Source organism: Ctenopharyngodon idella, chromosome 15, assembly GCF_019924925.1.
Source record: "Ctenopharyngodon idella isolate HZGC_01 chromosome 15, HZGC01, whole genome shotgun sequence".
NCBI lineage: Eukaryota > Metazoa > Chordata > Actinopteri > Cypriniformes > Xenocyprididae > Ctenopharyngodon > Ctenopharyngodon idella.
Window position 1 is genome coordinate 34,000,053 of NC_067234.1, and position 25,423 is coordinate 34,025,475.

At 36.9% G+C, this 25,423-nt stretch overlaps 6 protein-coding genes across 10 annotated transcripts in view; 5 read left to right on the forward strand and 1 right to left on the reverse strand.

Moving 5' to 3' along the window:
• Positions 1 to 10,017, forward strand: LOC127495751 (zinc finger protein 239-like). Of its 3 annotated transcripts, none has more exons than XM_051862997.1 (3): positions 1 to 133; positions 2,918 to 3,109; positions 8,720 to 10,017. In XM_051862997.1, exons 2-3 carry the CDS (start codon positions 3,025 to 3,027, stop codon positions 9,709 to 9,711), a joined length of 1,077 nt encoding a protein of 358 aa, XP_051718957.1. In that variant the 5' UTR covers positions 1 to 133; positions 2,918 to 3,024; the 3' UTR covers positions 9,712 to 10,017. The 3 variants fall into 3 exon arrangements, with proteins under 3 accessions (XP_051718957.1, XP_051718954.1, XP_051718956.1); XM_051862994.1 differs by lacking the exon at positions 8,720 to 10,017 and adding an exon at positions 3,401 to 5,377; XM_051862996.1 differs by lacking the exons at positions 1 to 133; positions 2,918 to 3,109 and adding an exon at positions 8,202 to 8,389.
• Positions 1 to 17,900, forward strand: part of LOC127495753 (zinc finger protein 239-like) — a 35,639-nt gene extending 17,739 nt beyond the window's left edge. The window contains exons 1-4 of one of the 3 annotated variants that reach the window (XM_051862999.1): positions 6,364 to 6,476; positions 8,195 to 8,273; positions 15,887 to 16,004; positions 16,316 to 17,764. In XM_051862999.1, the coding sequence (XP_051718959.1) occupies positions 15,920 to 16,004; positions 16,316 to 17,319 (1,089 nt within the window). In that variant the 5' untranslated portion in view covers positions 6,364 to 6,476; positions 8,195 to 8,273; positions 15,887 to 15,919 and the 3' untranslated portion in view covers positions 17,320 to 17,764. Of the gene's footprint in view, positions 1 to 6,363; positions 6,477 to 8,194; positions 8,274 to 13,242; positions 13,815 to 15,807; positions 16,005 to 16,315 lie in introns of those variants that run through there. The other 2 variants (XM_051863000.1, XM_051863001.1) reach the window with 2 other exon arrangements.
• Positions 1 to 25,423, forward strand: part of LOC127495721 (zinc finger protein 501-like) — a 70,500-nt gene that overhangs the window by 11,915 nt on the left and 33,162 nt on the right. The window lies entirely within an intron of this gene.
• The window catches only part of LOC127495763 (zinc finger protein 239-like), a 26,770-nt gene continuing 7,755 nt past the window's right edge, over positions 6,409 to 25,423 (forward strand). Inside the window, exons 1-2 of the mRNA XM_051863020.1 lie at positions 6,409 to 6,476; positions 8,195 to 8,273. The gene's annotated coding sequence lies outside the window, so the exon portion shown is untranslated. The remainder of the gene's footprint in view (positions 6,477 to 8,194; positions 8,274 to 25,423) is intronic.
• On the reverse strand, positions 11,910 to 13,042 carry LOC127494990 (gastrula zinc finger protein XlCGF7.1-like). Its single transcript, XM_051861303.1, has one exon. The coding sequence runs from the start codon at positions 12,657 to 12,659 to the stop codon at positions 11,910 to 11,912; it is 750 nt and encodes a 249-aa protein (XP_051717263.1). The 5' UTR covers positions 12,660 to 13,042.
• The window catches only part of LOC127495766 (gastrula zinc finger protein XlCGF7.1-like), a 9,061-nt gene continuing 2,504 nt past the window's right edge, over positions 18,867 to 25,423 (forward strand). Inside the window, exons 1-2 of the mRNA XM_051863025.1 lie at positions 18,867 to 19,524; positions 22,156 to 22,352. Coding sequence (XP_051718985.1) covers positions 22,268 to 22,352 — 85 coding nt within the window. The 5' untranslated portion in view covers positions 18,867 to 19,524; positions 22,156 to 22,267. The remainder of the gene's footprint in view (positions 19,525 to 22,155; positions 22,353 to 25,423) is intronic.

The following is a 25,423-nucleotide window of genomic DNA, read 5'->3' on the forward strand; positions in this document are numbered from 1 at the left end:
GAGAGAAGCGCGAGAGACGAGACAACTGCAGAAGCTTTCACCAGTTGAAGCTGAAAGCGACGCTGTTAACGGTCGTGAATAAGGAATAAATGTGGAATATTTTCTCCGGATGCCGTATATTTTCAGTCTGCAGGTGAGAGATGTTCTCAGATTACAGTTTAACATTAACCAGCCTCTACGTGTTAAAGTACTAATGTAGCGAAATGTGTACTGGTTTATTATTAGAGTGTAATAATATGTTGGCAGAGAGGTTTTTTTTTTTTTACATACTCTTGTCTGTTGACACCAATAAAATGTGCTTAATGTTCCATTTTATAGAAGATCTCAGACATTACCATAATAAATGAGGTGAAAACAAAGAACTTTTGCAGACAATGAGGCTTTTCAGCAGCTCAGTTAAACATGATGGTCCTGTTGTTTCTCTCTCAGTTTCAGAGACAAGGCTTAAGCCTAGTCCTAGACTAAAATACATTATTGAGCTGTTTTAACTGAAAGCAAATTGCACTGACACATCTTACAATATCTCAGTGCCATTGTTTTGTCTCAAGATGCACACCTTTTTACTAAGGCATGTATATAAAAGCTACTTAAATGTGGACTAAGGGTAGGGACACACCAAACAGATGCCAAAGAACTAGCACTGATAAAATTTGACCATGTTGTCACCTGCGTCTGTGCAAAAAAAAAAATGCACGTGAACACACAGAGAACTACAGCCTGACCGTCAGCCAGCATGCACGTTCTGCGGCTGCGTGTAAAGCCCTGGTTATACTAAATTTTTTACGCGAACGCTAGTGTACGCACACAGTCGAACACACAGCCTTGCAAAAGTATACTTCATTTGACTCATACGCAGCATAGGCGTTCGGCGCATGCACAGTTTTGAGCAAAATCTCGCCACGAGTTACAACCCATGTAAATATTTTTGTATTCTTTCATGCTAGAGTTGTACAAATGAGGGTACTTTCTAACCACTTCGCACAATCTCTCATCTATGTAGGCCTCCCATCGTCTGTAGCTTGCACGCGTTCCGGTCTGTTCTGTTTATGCAGTTTTTCTTTGACTACCTTGTGAATCGACGCCCCAGGGCACGGTTGCCACCTTGTGGATAAACTAAATACTGCAAAAAAAAAAAAAATTAAATGCGCATGTGCGACCTGCGCATACAGTACACGCATATACTCTTCTGATGACAAAATTTGCGTCACGCGCGCTGTACGCTGACCCTCACGTATGCGTAAAAAGTGAACTATACTTTGGGCTTAAGGAGACTGCTGTTTATTTTTTTCATATATATTCGTCTATATTCGTAATTCAGAAAGGCAGACCGGCACTTCAGGCTGCAGATACACGAACTGTAAACATAGCAGTGCATGCTATTGTTTTGAATATCATTTATGCTGATCACTTTCTATATTCTACTCAGCTCACGTTAATATTAAACATTCACCCAGGAACACTTGGGTACATGACGTAAAATTAAAACGGCCTTCTGTCTGTACCGCCTTGACTTGTTTGCTCACTGTTTTGCTATTATTCTTGCGCTTTGACTCGTTTACTAAACTGAACCGCTAATCAGAGTTCTTTCTCGCACGACAGCCCAATGCTGATTCTACATGCTCAATCAGCCCCAAAAAACCTGACAGTGCAGAACACACCGGGAAAACTTAGTTGGCTGACGCTTTAAAACGGTCTGATGTTACCCGATGGCCGATCGCCGGCATGGTGTGTCCCGGCCTTAAAGGAACACTCCACTTTTTTTGAAAATAGGCTCATTTTCCAACTCCCCTAGAGTTAAACAGTTGAGTTTTACCGTTTTCGAATCCATTCAGCCGATCTCCGGGTCTGGCGGTACCACTTTTAGCATAGCTTAGCATAGTTCATTGAATCTGATTAGACCGTTAGCATCTCGTTAAAAAATGACCAAAGAGTTTCAATATTTTTCCTATTTAAAACTTGACTCTTCTGTAGTTACATCGTGTACTAAGACCGACGGAAAATTAAAAGTTGCGATTTTCTAGGCCAATATGGCTAGGAACTATACTGTCATTCCGGCATAATGATCAAGGAACTTTGCTGCCGTACCATGGCTGCAGCAGGCGCAATGATATTACGCAGCCTCTCTCACAAATGTCTCCATGGTTGCAAGGCATGCTCCCTGTGCAAGCAGGGGGTCACAGGCACTGTGTAATATCATTGCTAACGGTCTAATCAGATTCTGACCTATGCTAATCTTAACTATGCTAAGCTATGCTAAAAGTGGTACCGCCAGACCCGGAGATCGGCTGAATGGATTCGAAAACGGTAAAACTCAACTGTTTAACTCAAGGGTACTTTTCAGTGCTATAGTAACCTAGTTGACTAAATCTTGCTGTCTGGTAGGAAGAGCTGGGAGAATTAGGAAGCAAGTTATCCCTGGATGGAGCTCTGGACAGAGTTAGTCCAGGAAGATTTGTCTGTAAAAGTACTGTTTAAATGCACTGCTACCTGACAAATATAAATATTTTCACTGTTATCATTTCCGCGTGAGGAAGATCTGTTTAGATGCGCTCTGACGGAAGACAAAGTCTGCAAGGGTACTGTTTAAACACAGCTACCTAACAAATATTCTGACTGAAACTCCCTGATTCTTCCATCCAGACAGGGGTATTCAGTTGGAAAGAAAATGTATTTATAGCAACATTTCAGCAGGTTCAAGAAAATTCATGTTAACGCAGAGAACATTATTCATTTTTTTAATCAATTGACAGCGATAAAACGTAGTAATAATCTGTGTTTGCATGTATGTGGTTGTTCTGAACACTGTCACCAGAAACTCCTGACTTTTAATAAGCAGAACGCGGAAGTTGTTGTGCATTCTCACTATGGGTGTGTGTAATTCAGTATAAATTCAGTAACTTCTCTTTGAATTTGGCAGATCTGGTGTCTTTCCCACAACAATTCACCAATAAATACTGGGAATATTCACATCATCCTACAAGAGAAGGACGAACTCCAGGTGTAGCAGCTGAAATCTGAGTGAAGATGGAGTTTATTAAAGAGGAGATTGAAGACATGAGTGATCCAGAACTATCCAGAATAAAACATGAAGATACTGAGGAACAAATAGGTTGGTGTCCATTCTTGAGTCAATAATTCTGTGAAAAAATAAGCTGTATATAAATGAGAAATGCATGTAAATGATCATAACCTTGTATATAACATTATATCCAGATAACATTGTATAAATCATCATAATATAGCCGTTTTAATCATATTAACAAGTGAATGACAGAACTGACCTTTGCACATCAAAGATACTTGATACTCACACAGACAGACTTGTTTTCTGCTAAATATTCTTTTGAATTTTCATATTTAACTTGAACTGATTCTGCACTCTTAATATGTTTATTTTCAGACCAGATGGAAGTGAAGGAGCAAAGACACAAACTAAATTATGTGAAGAAATACTGTGAGCTCAAAACTCAAGGAACAAAAGCCAAAAAGCTGCACACCTGCTCACAGTGTGGAAAGAGTTTCCCATATACATCTGGACTCAAAATTCATCTGTGCGTTCCCTCTGGAGAAAAACAATTTTACTGTAATCAGTGTGATAAAGATTTTAATTTGTCATCATATCTAAAACGACACCTGAAAGTTCATTCAGATGAGAAGCCTTATGTGTGTTCTTTCTGTGGAAAGAGTTTTTCTTGGCTGGTGAATTTTAAACTGCACCAGAAAACACATGATGAAGTGAGAGATCATGTGTGTTTTGAATGTGGGAAGAGCTTTACTAGAGCTGACTGTCTGAAACGTCATCAAAGAATTCATACTGGAGAAAAACCTTACAAGTGCTCATATTGTGACAAGAGTTTCGCTCAGTCTGGAAACCTGAAATTACATGAGCGAGTTCATACTGGAGAGAAGCCGTACTACTGTACTCAGTGTGAGAAGAGTTTCAGCGATTCAAAAGGTTTAGAAATTCATCTGCGCGTTCACTCTGGAGAAAAACCATTTAACTGTGATCAGTGTGGTACAAAGTTTATTTCATCATCCAATCTAAAACAACATCTGAAAATTCATTCAGGTGAGAGGCCTTATGTGTGTTCTCTCTGTGGAAAGAGTTTTTCAAGGATGAACAGTTTTAAACTGCACCAGAAAACACATGATGGAGTGAAAGATCATGTGTGTTGTGACTGTGGGAAGAGCTTTACAACAGCTGACAATCTGAAACAGCATCAAAGAATTCATACTGGAGAAAGACCTTACAAGTGCTCATATTGTGACAAAACTTTCACTCGGTCAGGATCTCTAAATGTACATGAGCGAGTTCATACAGGAGAGAAGCCATATCACTGTACTCAGTGTGAGAAGAGTTTTAGACATTCATCAAACTTTCACACTCATATGAATAAGTGTTGCAAATGAGCAACATTTGTTTTCATGTCAAATACATTGAAGTAAATTCTCTGAGATAAAATATGGAGTTTATACTAAAAGCACAGTATCATCTAATTTTAAGTATTTGGTGAAAAGCTCAGAAAACTTGAAAGATTTAAGATTTGTAGCTTCACACTGCTGAAGCTCTACACTGTAAATAGTTGTAGTTTTTTTTCTGTCAGGATTGATTGTGTGCTTAGTAGGTCTTATTTGAATTAGATACATTCAATTAATTTACTTACACTAAGTACTTTATTGTGTTCTGATATACATGCAATTATGAGAAATAAAACAGAAACAACATGTCTTGTCTTGATCTATTTAATGAACACTGAGAATGAGTTGTTTAGTTTTAATTGAGTTTAAACATTCTATGTTAAAGGCACACTGTGTAGATTTTCGCCACTAGAGGTCGCCTATTCAAAACAAAGGCGTAGCTTGATGATGCTTAGATTGAGTGTGAATTTATGGGAGATGTCATCTTCACCTCACAGCCAGTGGAAAAGAATCAGGATGGGACTCAGGCAGAAATCATGTTCATGGATGAGATTATTAACGTTACTGTAGTATGAAGCAGAGTAGGGCCGAGTGCTGTGCAAACAGAAACGAGGCCGCTGTAGTGATCGCTAATGAGAGATGAGCGCGACACAAGCAGCCGAACTTTTATTATGCCGCAGTCGCCGCTTCCGCTTCCGCTTCTTCCAGTCAAGCGTATGTGGGGTAAAGCAGCACTGCTTTATTAGATACAATTGTGTGTGTTGAAAATGATGTTATAACATTACTCTGTGTGTTTGCTCTGTGATATTAGGCATGGTAAAACATGATACTCGCAGTAAATCAAGAAAACAAGATTTAAACAAGACTTACTGTGTTGAGTTATATAACATGATTAGTTTTCTGTTGATGAATGTATGCAAACAGTTGTTCCATTGTCTAATAAAACAATTTATCAAAGCGTCTTTGGTGTTTCCATGGTTTATACAAAATAAAACTGGAAATCGAGGGTAACGCAGGTATGATGTCATTAATAGGCGACACACGGACACGCTCCGTGTCCTATGTAAAAATAACTTATTTCTCTGGATTTAAACATTCGTGAAAACATTTGGGATAATGTAAGTGCACAAGTGGATATTTTAATCCAAAATGTTTACATAGTGTGCCTTTAATACTGTGATAAATATGTTTGGGATGTACAATATTATTGTTAACCAAATGTTCAGGTTTTGTATCATACAAAGGAGTTGGAGTTGATTTTTATCTTTATTTTATTATTATTATTATTGACTGCATAGGAACAATAAAGTTCCAAAGCTTCAGTTCACCAGATTTGGTGGATGTAATATAATCTATAAAATATTAAACAATAAACAAACTGTTGATCATTTGCATTACTTAGAGATGGTTTTAAAGATTCCAGTAATATTACCGCAGTAAGTTGTACAAATATAAAGGATTTACAGCATGGGGAAAATAACTTGTTCAAAAACTGAACAGAATGTCTCAGAAAATACAATTAAAACAAGCCAAAAAAACAGAACAGAAGAAAGAAATTCATACTGGTTCGGAACTAATTAAGGGTGAGTGAATGATGACAGAACTTTCATTTTTGGGTGAACTATCCCTTTAAGAATTCAATTCAATTCAATTCACATTTATTTGTATAGCGCTTTTCACAATACATATCGTTTCAAAGCAGCTTTACAGAGAATGCATGTCAACATTACAATTTAGAGAATGCAGTTAGCTAATAATGTAATAATTTAGGCAATTAATTCACAATCACTGTTAGCAATTTAATTGAAGGTAGAAGCAAAGAGCTCCTGGAAAAATTAATTACATATTAACAATAATTAGGATATATAGAAATGTGCGGCCCCTTTAAGAAACATGACACCGCGCGCACTGAGGATGCGCAGAAGAGAGAAGTGTGAGAGACGAGGCGAGTGTTGAAGCTTACACCAGTAGAAGCCGAAAGGGACGGTCTTAACGATCGTGAATGAAGGACAAATGTGGAATATTTTCTCCAGATGCCATATATTTCCAGTCTGCAGGTGAGAGATGTTCCTCAGATTACAGAGTTTAACATTAACCAGCCTCTACGTGTCAAAGTACTTACCTAACAAAATGTGTGCTGCTTTATTATTAGTGTAATAATATGTTGCCAGAGAGTTTTTCACAGAGTCTTGTCTGTTGACACCAATAAAATGTGCTTAATGTTACACTTTACAGAAGATCTCAGACATCACCATAATAAATCAGGTGAAAACAGGGAATTTGGGGAGACAAAGAGGCTTTTCAGCAGCTCAGTTAAACATGATAACCTTGTTGTTTCTCTCACCCCCAGTTAAATGCACAATATGTAAGATTTTTAGATTAAAATATCCAAAAACCACTAGAACAATGTTATATATTTTGTTTCCAAGAATGTTTAAATCCAGAGAAATATTCCATTTTAACCAGGACACGGATGCCTATCAATGACCTCATACCTGCATTACCCTCAGTTTTTTGTAGAAATTATGGAAATAACAAAAATGCTTTAATAGATTATCCCCCGCTTTCACACACAATGCTTAAGCTAATCATAAACTAAAATGCATGTTTGAGCTGTGTTATCTGAAAGAAACTTGCACTTGCATATCTTATCATATCTTTTGTCTCAACGCAGTTGTGAACACAGAGTAGCATTATAACTACTTTCAACACACATGATAAAACAGTGCTGCTTTACCCCACATATGATTGACTGGAAGAAGCGGAAGCGGCGACTGCGGCATAATAAAAGTTCCACTGCTCTCGAGCCGTGTGTCGCGCTCGTCTCTCATTAGCAATTACTACAGCGGCCTCTTTTCTGCTTGAGCAACACTCGGTCCTGCTCTGCTTCATACTACAGTAACGTTAATAATCTCATCCATGAACATGATTTCTGCCTGAGTCCCATCCTGATTCTTTTCCACCTGCTGTAGATGTGAAGACAACCCCTCCCATGATTCCACGAAATTAAGGTTTGATCAAGCTACGCCTTTGTTTTGAATTAGTGACCTCTAGTGGCAAAAATTTACATAGTGTGCCTTTAAGCCTAGCACTAGATTAAATACATTATTGAGCTGAAAGCAACTTGCACTGACATATCTTAAAATTTCTCAGTGCCATTGTTTTGTCTCAAGATGCACACCTTTTTTCTAAGGCATGTTTATGTAGCCCCTCCAGTTCGCACCTGCCTGCTCCAAGCGGGACGCGGGAGTCGGATGCTCTAACAAGGAGGCTAAAGGCTGCAACCTCTAGCATCAGTCCCCCACAGCTCTTACTAGCCTACGGCTGTTACATTTATAAAAGAACATGATTAATTGATTTAATGATCAATTGACAGTGATAAAACAGTAATAATCTGCATTCGCATGTATGTGGTTGCGCTGAACGCTGTCACCAGAAACTCCCGAGTATTCATAAGCAGAACGCGGAAGTAGCTGTGCCAGTTGTCCATTTAAATGGAGTGGTGCAGGGATGACGTCAGAACCTGGAAGTCTAATTTGATGCTGGTTCCTTTGAGTTCCTTTGAGTTCCTGTGCTGGTTCCTGTGGTTTTTCAGTTTATGAGTAAAATAAAGCCCCTGGTAAACATAACTTGATGATACTTTTACATTTTGTTCTTGCACACACACACTCACACCCCTTATTTAGTTACTTATTAAAAATGTACGTTTTCAAAAATGAACATAACTGCTTAAAAGTCTGTGTTTTCTCTTTGAACTTCTCTTTGAATTTGACAGATCTGGTGTCTCCCACAACAATTCACCAATAAATACTGGGAATATTCACATCATCCTACAAGAGAAGGACAAACTCCAGGTGTAGCAGCTGAAATCTGTGACTGTTAAAGATGGAGTTTATTAAAGAGGAGATTGAAGACATGATTGATCCAGAACCATCCAGAATAAAACATGAAGATACTGAGGAACAAATAGGTTGGTGTCAATAATTCTGTGAAAAAATAAGCTGTATATAAATGAGAAATGCATGTAAATGATCATAATCTTGTATATAACATTATATGCAGATAACGTGTAAATCATCATAACATATTCGTTTTAATAATTTGCACATCAAAAATACTCAACAAACAGATTCTAGAGATGCATCAATTGCAATTTTCTTGGCATATTCTGATTCCTGGCCGGTTGATTTGGTGCATCTCTAACAGACACCAGATCTCTTGTTTTCTGCTAAGTGTTCTTTTGAATTCTCACATTTAACCTCTTTGAACTGATTCTAAGTATTTAATATGTTCATTTTAGATCAGATGGAAGTGAAGGAGCAAAGACACAAACTAAATGATGTAAAGACACACTGTGACTTCAAAACTCGAGGAACAAAAGACAAAAAGCTGCACACCTGCTCACAGTGTGGAAAGAGTTTCCCATATATATCTGGACTCAAAATTCATCTGCGTGTTCACTCTGGAGAAAAACTGTTTAACTGTGATCAGTGTGGTAAAGATTTTCTGTTTTTATCAGATCTTAAGCAACACCTGATAGTTCATTCAGATGAGAGGCCTTATGTGTGTTCTCTCTGTGGAAAGAGTTTTTCATGGCTCTACAGTTTTAAACTGCACCAGAAAACACATGATGAAGTGAAAGATCATGTGTGTTGTGACTGTGGGAAGAGCTTTGGTAGAGCTGACTGTCTGAAACAGCACCAAAGAATTCATACTGGAGAAAAACCTTACAAGTGCTCATATTGTGACAAGAGTTTCACTATGTCTGGAAACCTGAAATCACATGAGCGAGTTCATACTGGAGAGAAGCCGTACTATTGTGCTCACTGTGGGAATAGTTTCAAAGATGCAACAGGTTTGAGAAACCATCTGCTCCGTCACTCTGGAGAAAAACCATTTAACTGTGATCAGTGTGGTAAAGATTTTATTTCGCCATCAGATCTAAAACGACACCTGAAAGTTCATTCAGATGAGAAGCCTTATGTGTGTTCTTTCTGTGGAAAGAGTTTTTCAACTATGAATGGTTTTAAACAGCACCAGAAAGCACATAATGAAGTGAAAGATCATGTGTGTTGTGACTGTGGGAAGAGCTTTACAACAGCTGGCAATCTGAAACAGCACCAAACAGTTCATACTGGAGAAAGACCTTACAAGTGCTCATATTGTGACAAGAGTTTCACTGTGTCCGGAAGCTTGAAAAAGCATGAGCGACTTCATACTGGAGAGAAGCCGTATCAGTGTACTCAGTGTGAGAAGAGTTTAAATATTTATCAAGCCTTCACACTCATATGAAAAAATGTTGCAAGTGAGAAACATTCGTTTTTATGTCAAATACATTCAAGTACTAAAGCACAGTATCATCTAATTTTGTGAATTTGGTGAAAAGCTCAGAAAACTAGAAAGACTTAAGAGTTGAAGCTTCACCAGTCAACAACTCTTACAGTGTAAATAGTTGTAGTTTTTTCTGTCAGGATTGATTGTGCTTAGAAGGTCTTATTTGAATGAGATACATTCAATTAATTTACTTATACTGTACTATAGTGTACTATATTGTGGTCTGATATACATGCAATTATGTGAAATAAAACAGAAACAACATCTTGTCTTGATTGATCTATTTAATGAATGAGGTATATAGTTTTAATCACATTGAGGTTTTTTTTTATCATTCTGTCTTAATACTGTGATAAATATATTTGGGATGTACAGCATTATTGTTAACCAAATGATCAGGTCTTGTATCATACAAAGAGGATTGAATTCATTTTTATCTTTTATTATTGTCTGCTTAGAAGCAATAAAGTACCAAAGCTTCAGTTCACCCGATTTGGTGGATGTGATAGAATCTATAAAATACTGAATAATAAACAAACTGTGAATCATTTGCATTGTAGCCGAATATCTCAGAAAATACAATTAAACAGAAGCCAACACGTCATCAGTGTGGAAAGAATTTTCCATGAAAAATTAATCTTAAGAAACAATCTTTCAAAAACATTAAAAAGGCTGTCAATTATCATATATTATCCATATAATCCATATAATATACAACTGTGTGTTTATTGTCTTCACATTTCATCAGTCTAAATGCATCTGCTTTTTATTCAGTTGCTGCTACAGCTAATAGCCGGATGCCTTTGTCCATATAAGGGATTTCCTGGAATGTCATAAGTTATTACTTCTACGAAACCATTTTGGACTTTCTGCGAGAGAGCGCCCTCTGGCTTCCAGTATGAATCAAACATACATTACACAAGAGTGAGTGCTCCATAATGTTCAGATCACCTAAAACAACAGGTCATGCGTAGACTATCTTGTCTTTTTGAATTTAAATCTAGATTCTCAAACTTCTGCCAATATAGATCAATCATGACATCACTCTGCACTTCAGATTTTCTGTCCAATCAAATGCTCTCTAGAATCTAAAGTATCCCGTCCCCTATATTATAAATAGACACTGAAGCTGTGGCCAAAATCAGTCACTTGTTCACACATATGGGCTACCAGAGCTCCTGACTGCAACCAAATGCTCCTTTTTTTTTTTGCGACCATTTTTTCCTGCCGGCGCATCTAAATTTTGTTAGAGGTCGCACTGGTATTCAGCTCTGGGACATCCAGTAAGAAAGTGTTTGAATTCGCAGCAGAATTAATAACATCGCTGCGAGATCTAGTTGGAAGCATTCAGGACAACAAATTCAGGATAGAATTCTCTGCTTTATAACACAGATATCAGATCAAATAGCGCTGACATAGAAACTAGGGGAAACATTATTTGTAAACTAAAAGTTTAAAGATGAAGGAAAACTAACACTTCTAGGCAAAACAAATACTTTAAAAAAGACATGAAATTACCACTAGATGGCAGCAGAGGAGCACTTATTTGACTTCCTAATATATGGAAAACTAGGAATAGTCTAATGGAAAACAAAAACTTCTTAAAATTGTGACTGAATTACACAGAGAGCATGTAAGGAGCTCTCCTTTCATAATCACTGAAGCTGTTGGTCAGTTTAAGATAAAAATGAATTCCTCTTTGTATGATACAGGACCTGAACATTTGGTTGACATAAATACTCAAACATATTTATCACAGTATTAAGGTAGAATGATTAAAAAACTCAATGTGATTAAAACTAAATAACTCATTTTCTGTGTTCATTAATTAGATCAAGACAATACAAGATGTTGTTTTTCTTTTATTTCTCATAATTGCATGTGCTATTAGAACACAATATAGTACACTTAATAAATATGTGAATGTATGTAATTCAAATAAGACCTATTTAGCACACAATCCATCCTGACTGAAAAACTACAGCTATTTACAGTGTACGAGTTGTCTGGTGACGCTTCAAATCTGAAATCGTTCTAGTTTTCCAAGCTTTTCACTAAATTCACAAAATTAGATGATACTGTGCTTTTAGTATAAACTCCATTTTTTTTTATCAGAGAATTTACTTCAATGTATTTGACATGAAAATGAATGTTGATCACTTGCAATATTTTTTCATATGAGTGTGAAGGCTTGATGAATGTTTGAATCTCTTCTCACACTGAGTACAGTGGTATGGCTTCTCTCCAGTATGAATTCGCTGATGTTTTTTCAGGTTTCCAGACCGATTGAAACTCTTGTCACAATATGAGCACTTGTAAGGTTTTTCTCCAGTATGAATTCTTTGGTGCAGTTTCAGATCGGTAGCTCTGGCAAAGCTCTTCCCACAGTCAAAGCACGCATGATCTCTCACTTCATTATGTGTTTTCTGGTGCCGTTTACAACTGTCCAACCATGAATAACACTTTCCACAGAGAGAACACACATAAGGCCTCTCATCTGAATGAACATTCAGGTGTTGCTTTAGATGTGATGATGAAATAAAATTTTTACCACACTGATCACAATTAAATGGCTTTTCTCCAGAGTGAATAAGTAGATGAATTTTGAGTCCAGTTGTATATGGGAAACTCTTTCCACACTGAGTGCATGTATACGGTTTCTCTCCAGTGTGAATTCTCATGTGTCTGTTAAGGTCTCCTTTATGTTGGAAACTCTTTCCACACTGTGAGCAGGTGTGCATCTTTTTGGCTTTTGTTTGAGTTTTGAAGTCACAGTGTTTCTTTGCTTGATTTGGTTTGTGTCTCACTTCCATCTGGTCTGAAATAAACATTAAGTAGTCAGAATCAGTTAAAGAAAGATAAATGTGAAAATTCACATGAACATTTAACAGAAAACAAGACATCATGAATCTGTCTGTGGGATTATAAAGTATCAGATCTTTGATGTTCAAAGGTCAGTTCTGTTCTTGTTAAGATGTATTGCTACATGAACAGCTATACAAGGTTATGGACATGCAGATGCACTTCTCTGTCGTTTATCAACCATATACTGCTTCTTAATTCACATAATTATTGAAGAACAAGAATGGACACCAACCTGTTTGTTCCTCAGTTTCTTCATGTTTTATTCTGGATGGTTCTGGATCACTCATGTCTTCAATCTCCTCTTTAATGAACTCCATCTTTAACAGTCACACAGATTTCAGCTGCTACACCTGGAGTTTGTCCTTCTCTTGTAGGATGATGTGAATATTCCCAGTGTTTATTGGTTAATTGTTGTGGGAGAGACACCAGATCTGCCAAATTCAAAAATAAGTTATTTAATTACTAAATTACTTTAATTACATTTAAATTAAGTAAACATATGTTTTCTGTCAGGAATATGGAGTATTTTGATACAAGTTAGATATTAATTGCATTTAAAACAAGGTTTGTTTACTTCTTGTCAACAACAGGACCATCTTCACCTCATTCATTATGGTGATGTCTGAGATCTTCTGTAAAGTGGAGCATTAAGCACATTTTATTGGTGTGAACAGCTGAGACAGAGTCTATCTACCAACCTATCTACCAACATATTATTAAACTCTAATTAATAATAAACCAGGACACATGTTGTTACATTAGTACTTTAACATGTAAACTCTGGAGCATGGGTGTAGAATACACTGGGGCGCACTTTTTTCGGTACATTTTGAATGCTTATACCTTCTAAATGCGAATTTTGCCGTTGTTTTCTAGCACACTGATGACAGTAAGGCTAACATATTCATACTAAACTCTAAAAAAACTTATATTTTGATTTCATGGGAACTTAAGAATATGTGGCCCCTTTAAGAAAGAACCGCTCACACTGAGGATGCGCAGTAGAAAGGAGCGCGAGAGACGATTCAATACGACTGCTGAAACTTTCATCAATTGAAGCTGAAAGTGACGCTGTTAAAGACCGTGAACGAAGGATAAATGTGGAACTTGTTTGCCAACCTCCAATCAAATCACAAGAAGAAGAAGAGCAAATGTGGAACTATTTTCGCCGGATGCCGTATATTTCCAGTCTGCAGGTCAGAGATGTTTCACTTTAACCTGCTCCAGAGTTTACACGAAATGCGTTTTTGTTCTGGTTTATAGTTTAATATGTTGGCCGAGAGTTTTTTTCATCAGCCTGTTGACACCAATAAAATGTGAGTAATGTGCCACTTTATAGAAGATCTCAGACATCACCATAATGAATGAGGTGACAACAGGGAGCGTTTGGAGACAAAGAGGTTCCCGGGTAGCAGACCGCATTCGTCTGGCTATAAACACGCAGTGCGCCGTCGTAAACATGCAAATAATATCGTGTGTCGCTCTTCATGATTTGTGAATTTGTGTGACATGTGTACTGAACCTTTTAGTACAGTTTGGGTCAGCAAACCACTTCCTAAGTGTTTAACTTCACCATTCTGATTTGTGAAATCTTTCACAGTGCAGTTGGGGTCAGTTAACCCTTTCTAGAGCCCTTAACTTCATTATTGTGATTTGTGATTTCACAAAAAGATTTCACAAATCAGGATAGTGGTATTAATGACCCAGGGAGGGAACTGCCCCTGTTTGTTTGTTTGTTTGTTTGTTTTTTACAAATCAGATAAAAGTGAAGTTAAAGGATTAGTCCACTTTCAAATAAACTTTTCCTGATAATTTACTCACCCCCATGTCATCCAAGATGTTCATGTCTTTCTTTCTTCAGTCGAAAAGAAATGAAGGTTTTTGATGAAAACATTCCAGGATTATTCTCCTTATAGTGGACTTCAATGGCCTCCAAACGGTTGAAGGTCAAAATTACAGTTTCAGTGCAGCTTCAAAGGGCTTTAAACGATACCAGACGAAGAATAAGGGTCTTATCTAACGAAATGATCGGTCATTTTCGAAAAAAAAAATGTAAATGTATATGCTTTATATAAACAAATGTTGGCCTTCTAAGTGCTTCTGTTATACATGAAGAGCGCCTATTTTTCACATTCTTGACTAGTGGAATTTCCAAGGGGTTTACGGACAAGAGCTTTGCTGTGAAAAAGTTCACAAATCATAGATAACACTGGTTTCAGTTTTCTAGGTGTCCAGCTTTTGGAGCTATACGCATTTTAAAATGAAGAATCACTATGAAAAAAAACACTGATTTCGGACCAGAGGACTGCGTTACCTGAATTCACAAATCATGCATTTTGTTTAACACATTAAATCCTGTTAGTTCTGTCAGACTTTGGACAAGAATTAAACAAACCTTGTGTTAAATGCAACTAATATGTAACCGCATACAAATTCTCTATATTTCTATCAGAAAACAGACATGTTTAAGTGATGGACTACATGCACAGAGCTTCGTGATGCACTTATGTTTTCAAATAGTACAACTCATGCAAGATGATTTAAATATCTGGACATTTTCAGAGACAAGATGATTACTGTGTAAAGAATTTTCCAAATTCAACGGAACGTAGTTTTAATCCAACGCAAGCTGATCTGAGAAAGCAGCGACTGTTAAACATACACGATTATTTCACTACAGGTGTCAGTGCTCATCTAAACTAGTGATGCTGAAGTACGAGCATTTATTTATTTGAATTCAATGTTTTAATCACTATTCTGTGTCATTTTTCACTGTCAATCATTTTACTGTATGTTATTTACATGATTATGCCCAAAATGCTTAATTAATATTCAAAGTAGTTGACTGTCATTCTCCTCTATGCTGTGTGCCTTTCTGTTTAAGATTAATTAAATATTTAATTAAATATCGTTAAAAATATGTAAGGCACATACCGCCCATTCATTCATTCAAATATACTCAAGATTTTCTTATGGGTTTTTATATTGGGGTTTTTCAATTTATGAGTAAAATAATTCACGTTTTCACTATGCATCTGTGTAATTTACGTTGTTGAACAAAAAGTCAAAGTATAGTCAAGTTATGTTTACCACGGGCTTTATTTTACACATAAATTATTGAAAATCCCCTTTATAAAACCCTGATGGTAAATCAGTATAAATTCTATAACTTCTCTTTGAATTTGGCAGATCTCGTGTGCCCTACAACAATTCACCAATAAATACTGGGAATATTCACATCATCCTACAAGAGAAGGACAAACTCCAGGTGTAGCAGCTGAAATCTGTGTGACTGTTAAAGATGGAGTTTATTAAAGAGGAGATTGAAGACATGAGTGATCCAGAACCATCCAGAATAAAACATGAAGATACTGAGGAACAAACAGGTTGGTGTCCATTCTTGATTCTTCAATAATTCTGTGGAAAAAAATAAGCAGTATATGGATGATAAATGATACAGAAATGCATGTAAATGATCATAACTCCATTATATGCAGATTACATAGTATAAATCATCACAATATATCCGTTTTAATCATATTAACATGTGAATGACAGAACTGACCTTTGCACATCAACGATACTTGACAGTCACACAGACAGATACCTGATGTCTTGTTTTCTTCTAAATGTTCACTTGAATTTTCACATTTATCCTCCTTGAACTGATTCTAAGTACTTAATATGTTCATTTTAGATCAGATGGAAGTAAAGGAGCAAAGACACAAACTAAATGAAGTAAAGAAACACTGTGACTTCAGTATTCAAGAAACAAAAGGCAAAAAGCTGCACACCTGCTCACAGTGTGGAAAGAGTTTCCATAATAAATCAAACCTTAACAAACACACAAGAATTCACACTGGAGAAAAACCGTATACATGCACTCAGTGTGGAAAAAGTTTCCCATATACATCTGCGCTCAGAATGCATCTGCTTGTTCATGTGAGAGATCACATGTGCTTTAAATGTGGGAAGAGCTTTACTAGAGATGATCATCTGAAACGGCACCAAAGAATTCATACTGGAGAAAAACCTTACAAGTGCTCATATTGTGAGAAGAGTTTCAATGTGTCTGGAAATCTGAAATCACATGAACGACTTCATACTGGAGAGAAGCCGTACCACTGTACTCAGTGTGAGAAGAGTTTCAAAGATTCAACAGGTTTGAGAAGTCATCTGCTCCGTCACTCTGGAGAAAAACCATTTAACTGTGATCAGTGTGGTAAAGATTTTATTTCTTCATCACATCTAAAACAACACCTGAAAGTTCATTCAGATGAGAAGCCTTATGTGTGTTCTTTCTGTGGAAAGAGTTTTTCGAGGCTCGATAATTGTAATCTGCACCAGAAAACACATAATGAAGTGAGAGATCATGTGTGTTATGACTGTGGAAAGAGCTTTACTACGTCTGCTGATCTGAAACTGCACCAAAGAATTCATACTGGAGAAAAACCTTACAAGTGCTCATATTGTGACAAGAGTTTCACTCAGTCTGGAACCCTGAAAGAACATGAGCGAGTTCATACTGGAGAAAAACTTCACAAATGCTCATATTGTGACAAAACTTTCACTCGGTCAGGATCTCTAAATGTACACGAGCGAGTTCATACTGGAGAGAAGCCGTACCACTGTACTCAGTGTGAGAAGAGTTTTAAACATTTATCAAGCCTTCACACTCATATAAAAAAATGTTGCAAGTGAGCAACATTAGTTTTATTGTCAAATACATTTAAGTAAATTCTCTGAGATAAAATTTAGAGTTTATACTAAAAGCACAGTATCATCTAATTTTGTGAATTTGGTGAAAAGCTCAGAAAACTAGAAAGATTTAAGAGTCAACAACACTTAAATTGTAAATAAAGTCATATTTGTAGTTTTTATTTTCTGTCAGGATGGATTGTGTGATAAGCAGGTCTTGCTTGAATTAGATATATTCAATTAATTTACTTAATTACTGAGTGTACTAAATTGTGTTCATACAATTAGGAGAAATAAAACAAACAAAATCATGTCTTGATTGATCTATTTAATGAACACAGTTTTAATATAGTTTTAATCACATTAATGAGTTTAATCATTCTATCTTAATACTGTGATAAATATGTTTGGGATGTACAGTATTATTGTTCACCAAATGATCAGGTCTTGTATCATACAAAGAGGTTGGAGTTCATTTTTATCCTTCATTATTGACTGCTTAGGAACAATAAAGTTCCAAAGCTTCAGTTCACCAGATTTGGTGAATGTAATAGAATCTATAAAATTTTAAACAATAAACAAACTGTTGATCATTTGCATTATAGATATGGTTAAAATAGTTAGCAGTGGCTGTTGCTGACTATTTTTTAATTTAATTTTTAGTGTCTCGTGTCCCAAATCCAATGACGCTGGTAGTGACGATTATCTCTGACCAATCATTGATCTGCATTGTTTACCATCACATTTTAGTGTCGGTACGGCTTGTTGCTTAGTTGCGAGTTATTAGGTACAGTAGAAAAAAAAAACCCCAAAAAGCAAGCTGTATCGAGTCGTACCATGCAGTGGAAAAGCGCCATTAGTTAACTACAGTCCAATCTCGATTCTCCCTTTTCTGTCAAAAATACTAGAAAAGGCAGTATCCTCATAACGATGTTCCTTCTTAGAGAGAAAATCTGTGAGGATATCCAGTCAGGATTTAGACTATATCATAGTACTAAGACAGCAGAGTTACAAATGAATGACTTGCTCTTATCATCCAATCATGGTTGCTAATCCCTATTAGTGTTACTGGACCAGTAACACTAATGTGAAACCAGTCTTCATTCACCCCAGTGGAAAGCATATTTACACTATCTGAATCTCTACCCTATATAGTGCCATTCACCATATAGAAAATAGTAAATGTGTGAACAAGTGACTGATTTTAGTCAGAACACGCCCCCTCAGCCGGACTGAGTGGCAAAAGAGGCTGCTGCATGACTGGATTTAATAGGGGAAACTGCGAAAATGCGAGTAAAACAAACGATTATCAGTTTAAACTAAAGGTTGGACTCAATATAGTGTACCTTACAACTTACCAAAGATCCAGTGATCCTTGGATATTGACATGCAGCCTGGAATCATGTTTCCAGACATTATATGTGCCTGATTTCGATGCCCGGGAAATACGCAAAGTAAATTTGCCTGTGAACGCTTTATGTATAAATACAACATAGTTAGTTCTAAATCCGGATGATCACTTATATCAATGTTACATACTGTATATCATTATATCGCCCAGCCCTAAAACTTGTATGTTTTTAAACACTGACATAAACTATACAATTATGCAGAATATAAGATGATAAATATTTAATTGATTAGTTGTCAATACAATAACAATACAAGATGTGTGTTTATCACGGCATTCACGCCAAAAACCAATGCAGCCACTCAGTCTTTTTGCCACTCAGTGGGCGTTACCACAGTTTTCCACCCCTGTTCTATAGTGTAGGGGGCAGGACGCTTTAGATTCTAGAGAGCATTTAATTGGACAGAAAATCTGATGAGAAGCTGGTACTCAGTAATGTCATCAAAATCATTGATCCATATTGTCAGAAGTGAGAAACTGTAAGTTTTGAATGCTTATATCTTCTAAATGTGCATTTTGTCATTGTTTGGAAGCACAGTATCTTATAGATAACAATAAGGCTAACCTATTCATACTAAGAGCAAAAAAAAAAAAAATTAAGAAATTAAAAAATGTAAGAATATGCGGCCCCTTTAAGAAGATGACACCGCGCGCACTGAGCATGCGCGGAAGAGAGGACGGACGAGAGGAGCGCTGAATATTTCACCAGTTGAAGTGGAAAGCGGCGCTGATAACGATCATAAAAGAAGGACAAATGTGGAATATTTTCGGGATGCCGAATATTTTCCAGTCTGCATGTGAGAGATTTCCCAAATTGCATAGTTTAACATTAACCAGCTCCAGATTTTACGTGTTAAGTAGGCTATTGTAATGAAATGCGTTGTTTGTCCTGGTTTATTATTAATAATATTTGGCTAGTTTAGTTTAGTTTAGTTTTTCACAGACTCTGTCTCAGCTGTTGACACCAATAAAATGTGCTTAATGTGCCACTTTACAGAATATCTCAGACATAACCATAATAAATTAGGTGAAAACAGGGAACTTTTGGAGACAAAGAAGAGGTTTTTCGGCAGCTCAGTTAAACATGATGGTCCTGTTGTTTCTCTCAGACTTTGCACAAGAATTAAACAGACGTTGTGTTAAATGCAACTAATATTGTCCGCAGGAAGATCTAAAAATTTGGACATTTTCAGAGACAGAAGAAGAGATCATCTGATGATTAGCCTACCGTGTAAAAAATTTTACAAACTCAATGGGACAACGTTTTAATCTAATCCAAGCTGATCTGAGAAAGCAGCGACTGTTACATACGCGATTATTTCACCGTAGGTGTCGGTGCTCATCTAAACTAGTGACCAAGATGCTGAAGTGTGAAAACTTATACTATGGAAGTAAGTTAATGACAAATTTTTTTCAAATAAGAAAGCTTGTTGAATTGCACTAATGGAAAAAAAAAAATGCGTTGCATTAACCGTGCTTGCATTTTAATGCATTGTATTTTTAAGGCTTGCATTTAAACGGGCTGAAATTCAACATGTTTAAGATGTAAATATTTCAATTCAAAACATTTCACACACTTTTTCATTATTAAAAATTCAATGCTCCATATTTACCTGTTAGATTTCACTTCCAAAATATTCAGTCAACCTATAATATTAGAAAGGCAATTTTCAGTCCATTTTATTTCGCTTTACAAATTCGCTTCCACGAATTCAGTGGTTCAGATTCGACATAAAATTCTACATTGCAAATCCGGGAACTGCAGGAATAGCAGTAGATTGCCGATGCATAATCTCCATCTACTGTTAGTCGGCTCACCAGCAGGTGTTAACGAAGTCCAGAGCAACTGATAGAGTCGATTATGTTTCCATCCACCTATTTTAATGCGCATTTTGGGATATTGCATAAAAAAAAACACTGGATGGAAACGCTAAGATGCGCATAAATTCCAAAAATGTGCATAAAAAATGTATGCGCTCAAATGAGTACGATAAATTTTTTTATGCGATACGAAAACATGATGGAAACACTTTTACCGAATAAATTCCTTGATGCGCATCAGAAGCGCCTCACGCTATTGTGCTCACAAACACCTGGCATCTGAATGCAAGACAACATGACAGCATTTATTGGGTTTTGTCTGTGTGCTCATACAAAAATTATAATATACAGTGGCTTCTACTGCAGCAACTTCAATTTTTCTTAGTGATATTTAGCGCCAGTTTATCAGGAAGTGACGATTTTATTCTCTTTGACTCACTGGATGAAAAACAGTGCTTTATTCGCAAATGTTTTATGCGATATTCCAAATTTGCCCACAAGTTAAATTCGCAACTTTGGATGGAAACATAGCTATTCTTTCACTAAAATGAATTTACAAGTAGCTGTGCTAGTAGTCCATTTAAATAGACCCCTTTTCAGTTAGTAAACATTGTGACGTTTTTTTGTGGGCGGACCTTAGGTGGAGGAAGAACGTTTCGTCTGACCACTTTACTAATGCTAGCTAGCAAGTTTTGTTAGCTTGTTTTTTTTTTTTTTAACAATGACTGGAGAAAATCCGATATTATATGAATATGTAAGGTCACTCACTGTCCTGGACCGTGATTGTTATTTGAAAAAGTTCACTTTAACGGACGGAACCAGATTGGCCGACCTGTACACGCTCACTCAGTAGATCTGATAAGATTACCTCCACAGCACTTATGGCAACTGTAGAAAGAGAGATGACACTAACAGTTTAGTCTCTGGTCATTAGCTAGAAGTTACCTAACTGCTAGTTGTACGACTAACAAAGTAAGCTAACTTGTGTGCTAAAAAAGTTAGCGTTACGTGAGAAATCACTTAACTTGTTACCCAATTTCTGATGGGAAATTTTAGACACGTAACCAAACCATAATCCATACCAACAAAAGACAATAGTTTATTGAACCTTACCTGATGTGAAGTGTGTGCTGCAAACACAAGCATTTTTAAAGATCGTTTCTGTCCAGTCCACTTGTTTTGTTGCCTTTAACCACAGCTGTTTTTTGTTTTTTTTGTCTGGCAAAATGCGATAAAATTTCAAATTGGAGCCTGTACTCTATCGATTCTGGCACCCAATAACACAACAAGACGACATTTTAAGCTCCTTATGTAGCCGACTATAAATATTAATAGCAGACAAACTACCTAGTTTGTATTGGCCACCTTCAGTTTTCCCTTTGTTTTTCCTCCAGCTAACGCTGTGACATAACTGTGTCTATAGAGAGTCTATAGAGTGGTGCAGGGATGATGTCAGAACCTGGAAATCTAATTCGCCACTGGTTCCTTTGAGATTTCTTGAAGGAACCAGCAGCAAATTAGACTTCAGGGTTCTGACGTCATCCCTGCACCACTCGTAAATAAAGTAATTCAGTATAAATTCAGTAACTTCTCTTTGAATTTGACAGATCTGGTGTCTCCCACAACAATTCACCAATAAATACTGGGAATATTCACATCATCCTACAAGAGAAGGACAAACTCCAGGTGTAGCAGCTGAAATCTGTGTGACTGTTAAAGATGGAGTTTATTAAAGAGGAGATTGAAGACATGAGTGATCCAGAACCATCCAGGATAAAACATGAAGATACTGAGGAACAAATAGGTTGGTGTCCATTCTTGATTTTTCATTGTTGACTGCTTTGGTAGCTGTGAATTAAAGGGTTAGTTCACCCAAAAATGAAAATTCTGTCATTAATTACTCACCCTCGTGCTGTTTTACACCCGTATGACCTTCGTTAATCTTCGGAACACAAATTGAGATATTTTTGTTTAAATCTGATGGCTCCCTGATGCCTACATAGGGAGCAATGACATTTCCTCTCTCAAGATCCATAAAGGTACTAAAAACATATTTAAATCAGTTCATGTGAGTACAGTGGTTCAATATTAATATTATAAAGCGACGAGAATATTTTGGTGCGCCAAAAAAACAAACAAAATAACGACTATTTAGTGATGGCCGATTTCAAAACACTGCTTCAGGAAGATTCGGAGTGTAATGAATCAGCGTGTCGAATCATGATTCGGATCGCGTGTCAAACCGCCAAACTGCTGAAATCACGTGACTTTGGCGCTCCGAACTGCAGATTCATCACGGTGATTCATTATGCTCCGAAGCTTCCTGAAGCAGTGTTTTGAAATCGGCCATCACTAAATAATTCGTTATTTTGTTTTTTTTGGCACACCAAAAATATTCTCGTCGCTTTATAATATTAATATTGAACCACTGTACTCACAAGAACTGATTTAAATATGTTTTTAGTACCTTTATGGATCTTGAGAGAGGAAATGTGATTGTAGGCCTCACGGAGCCATCGGATTTAAACAAAAATATCTCAATTTGCATTCCGAAGATTAACGAAGGTCTTACGGGTGTGGAACGGCATGAGCGTGAGTAATAAATGACAGAATTTTCATTTTTGGGTGAACTAACCCTTTAATAAGCAGTATATGAATGATAAATGATAGAGAAATGCATGTAAATGATCATAACTTTGTATATAAAATTATATGGAGAGAACATTGTATAAAGCATCATAATATACAGTGCCCTCCGCTAATATTGGCACCCTTGGTAAATATGTGCAAAGGCAGCTGTGAAAATAAATCTGCATTGTTTATCCTTTTGATCTTTGATTAAAAAAATTCACAAAATTCTAACCTTTCATTGAAGGACAACAATTGAAAGTGGGGGAAAAAGCTCATTATGAAATAAATGTTTTTCTCCAATACATGTTGGCCACAATTATTGGCACCCAATTATTGCAACATCCTTTTCCCAAGATAACAGCTCTGAGTCTTCTTCTATAATGCCTGATGAGTTTGGAGAACACCTGACAAGAGATCAGAGACCATTCCTTCATGCAGAATCTCTCCAGATCCTTCTGATTCCCAGCTCCATGTTGGTGCTTCTTCTCTTCAGTTCACTCCACTCATTTTCTATAGGGTTCAGGTCAGGGGACTGGGATGGTCATGGCAGAAGCTTCATTTTGTGCTCAGTGACACATTTTTGTGTTGGTTTTGATGTTTGTTTTGGATCATTATCCTGATGGAAGATCCAACCATGGCCCATTATTGGATTTCTAGCAGAAGTGGTCAGGTTTTGATTTTTTTTTATCTGTTGGTATTTGATAGAATCCATGATACCATGTATCTGAACAAGATGTCCAGGACCTCCAGCAGAAAAATAGGCCCACAACATTAAAGATCCAGCAGTATATTTAAACGTGGGCATGTGGTAATTTTCATCCATCTGGTGGGTTTGCTGCCAGATCTTTTTTTAGTTTAATCTGACCATAGAAGCCGGTCCCGTTTGAAGTTCTAGTCGTGTCTGACAACTGAATATGCTGGAGATTGTTTCTGGATGAGAGCAGAGGATTTTTTTTTAAACCCTCCCGAACAACTTGTGGGGATGTAGGTGCTGTTTGATAATTTTTTTTTTAGGCTTTCTGAGTCTCAAGACTCAACTAATCTCTGCAATTCTTCAGCTGTGATCCTTGGAGAGTCTTTTGCCACTCAAACTTTCCTCCTCACCGTGCATTAGGATGATTTAGACACGTCCTCTTCCAGGCAGAATTGTAACATATGTAGTTGATTGGAACTTCTTAATTATTGCCCTGATGGTGGAAATGGTGATTTTAAATATTTTAGCTATTTTCTTACAGCCACCTTCTATTTTGTGAAGCTCAACAATCTTCTGCTGCACATCAGAACTATATTCTTTGGTTTTTCTCATTGTGATGAATGATTAAGGGAATCTGGCCTTTGTGTTTCCTCATGTTTATACTCCTGTGGAACAGGAAGTCATGGCTGAATTTCATGCTCCTAGTTACCCTGGTGTGCTAAAAAATGGGAATATACTTCAGAGATATTTTACTCATAAGAAGTTCTAGGGGTGCCAATAATTGTGGCCAACATGTATTGGAGAAAAACATTTATTTCATAATGTGAGTTTCCCACACTTTCAATTGTTTTACTTCGATGAAAGGTTAGAATTTTTTGAATGAAAGATCAAAAGGATAAACAATGCAGATTTATTTTCACAGCCGCCTTTTCTCATATTTACTAAGGGTGCCAATATTTGTGGAGGGCACTGTAGCCGTTTTAATCATCTTAACAAGTGTATGAAATGAATAATTGGCACATCAAAGATACTTGATGCTCACACAGACAGATACCTGGGGCCGTATTCACAAATCATATTATCCTAGTTTTCCTAAATAGCAGTAAAAGTTTTTAGGTAAGAGTTTCCTCTTTAAACCTTTTCACAAAGCTGCTGAGACCAACTTTTACTAAGGAATAGAGAGAAGTCTTCAGCTAAGAGAAAGGGCTGGTTTGACATCATTGCTATGGATGACATCAACACACTCACTAACTATGCCCACAGTGATTAGCAAATGGGTAAATCTCTGTCAGTGATTTAATTACCGATCAGGCATAACATTATGACCACTGCACGTGGGGAACGAAGGCTGGTCTATGTGATCCGATCCAACAGATGAGTTAGGGCCAGTCAGGGTGCCCATGCTGACCCCTGTCCACTGCTGAAAGCACCAACAGTGGGCACGTGAACATCAGAACTGGACCACAGAGCAATGGAAGAAGGTGGCCTGGTCTGATGAATCATGTTTTCTTTTACATCACGTGGATGGCCGGGTGTGTGCGTCGCTTACC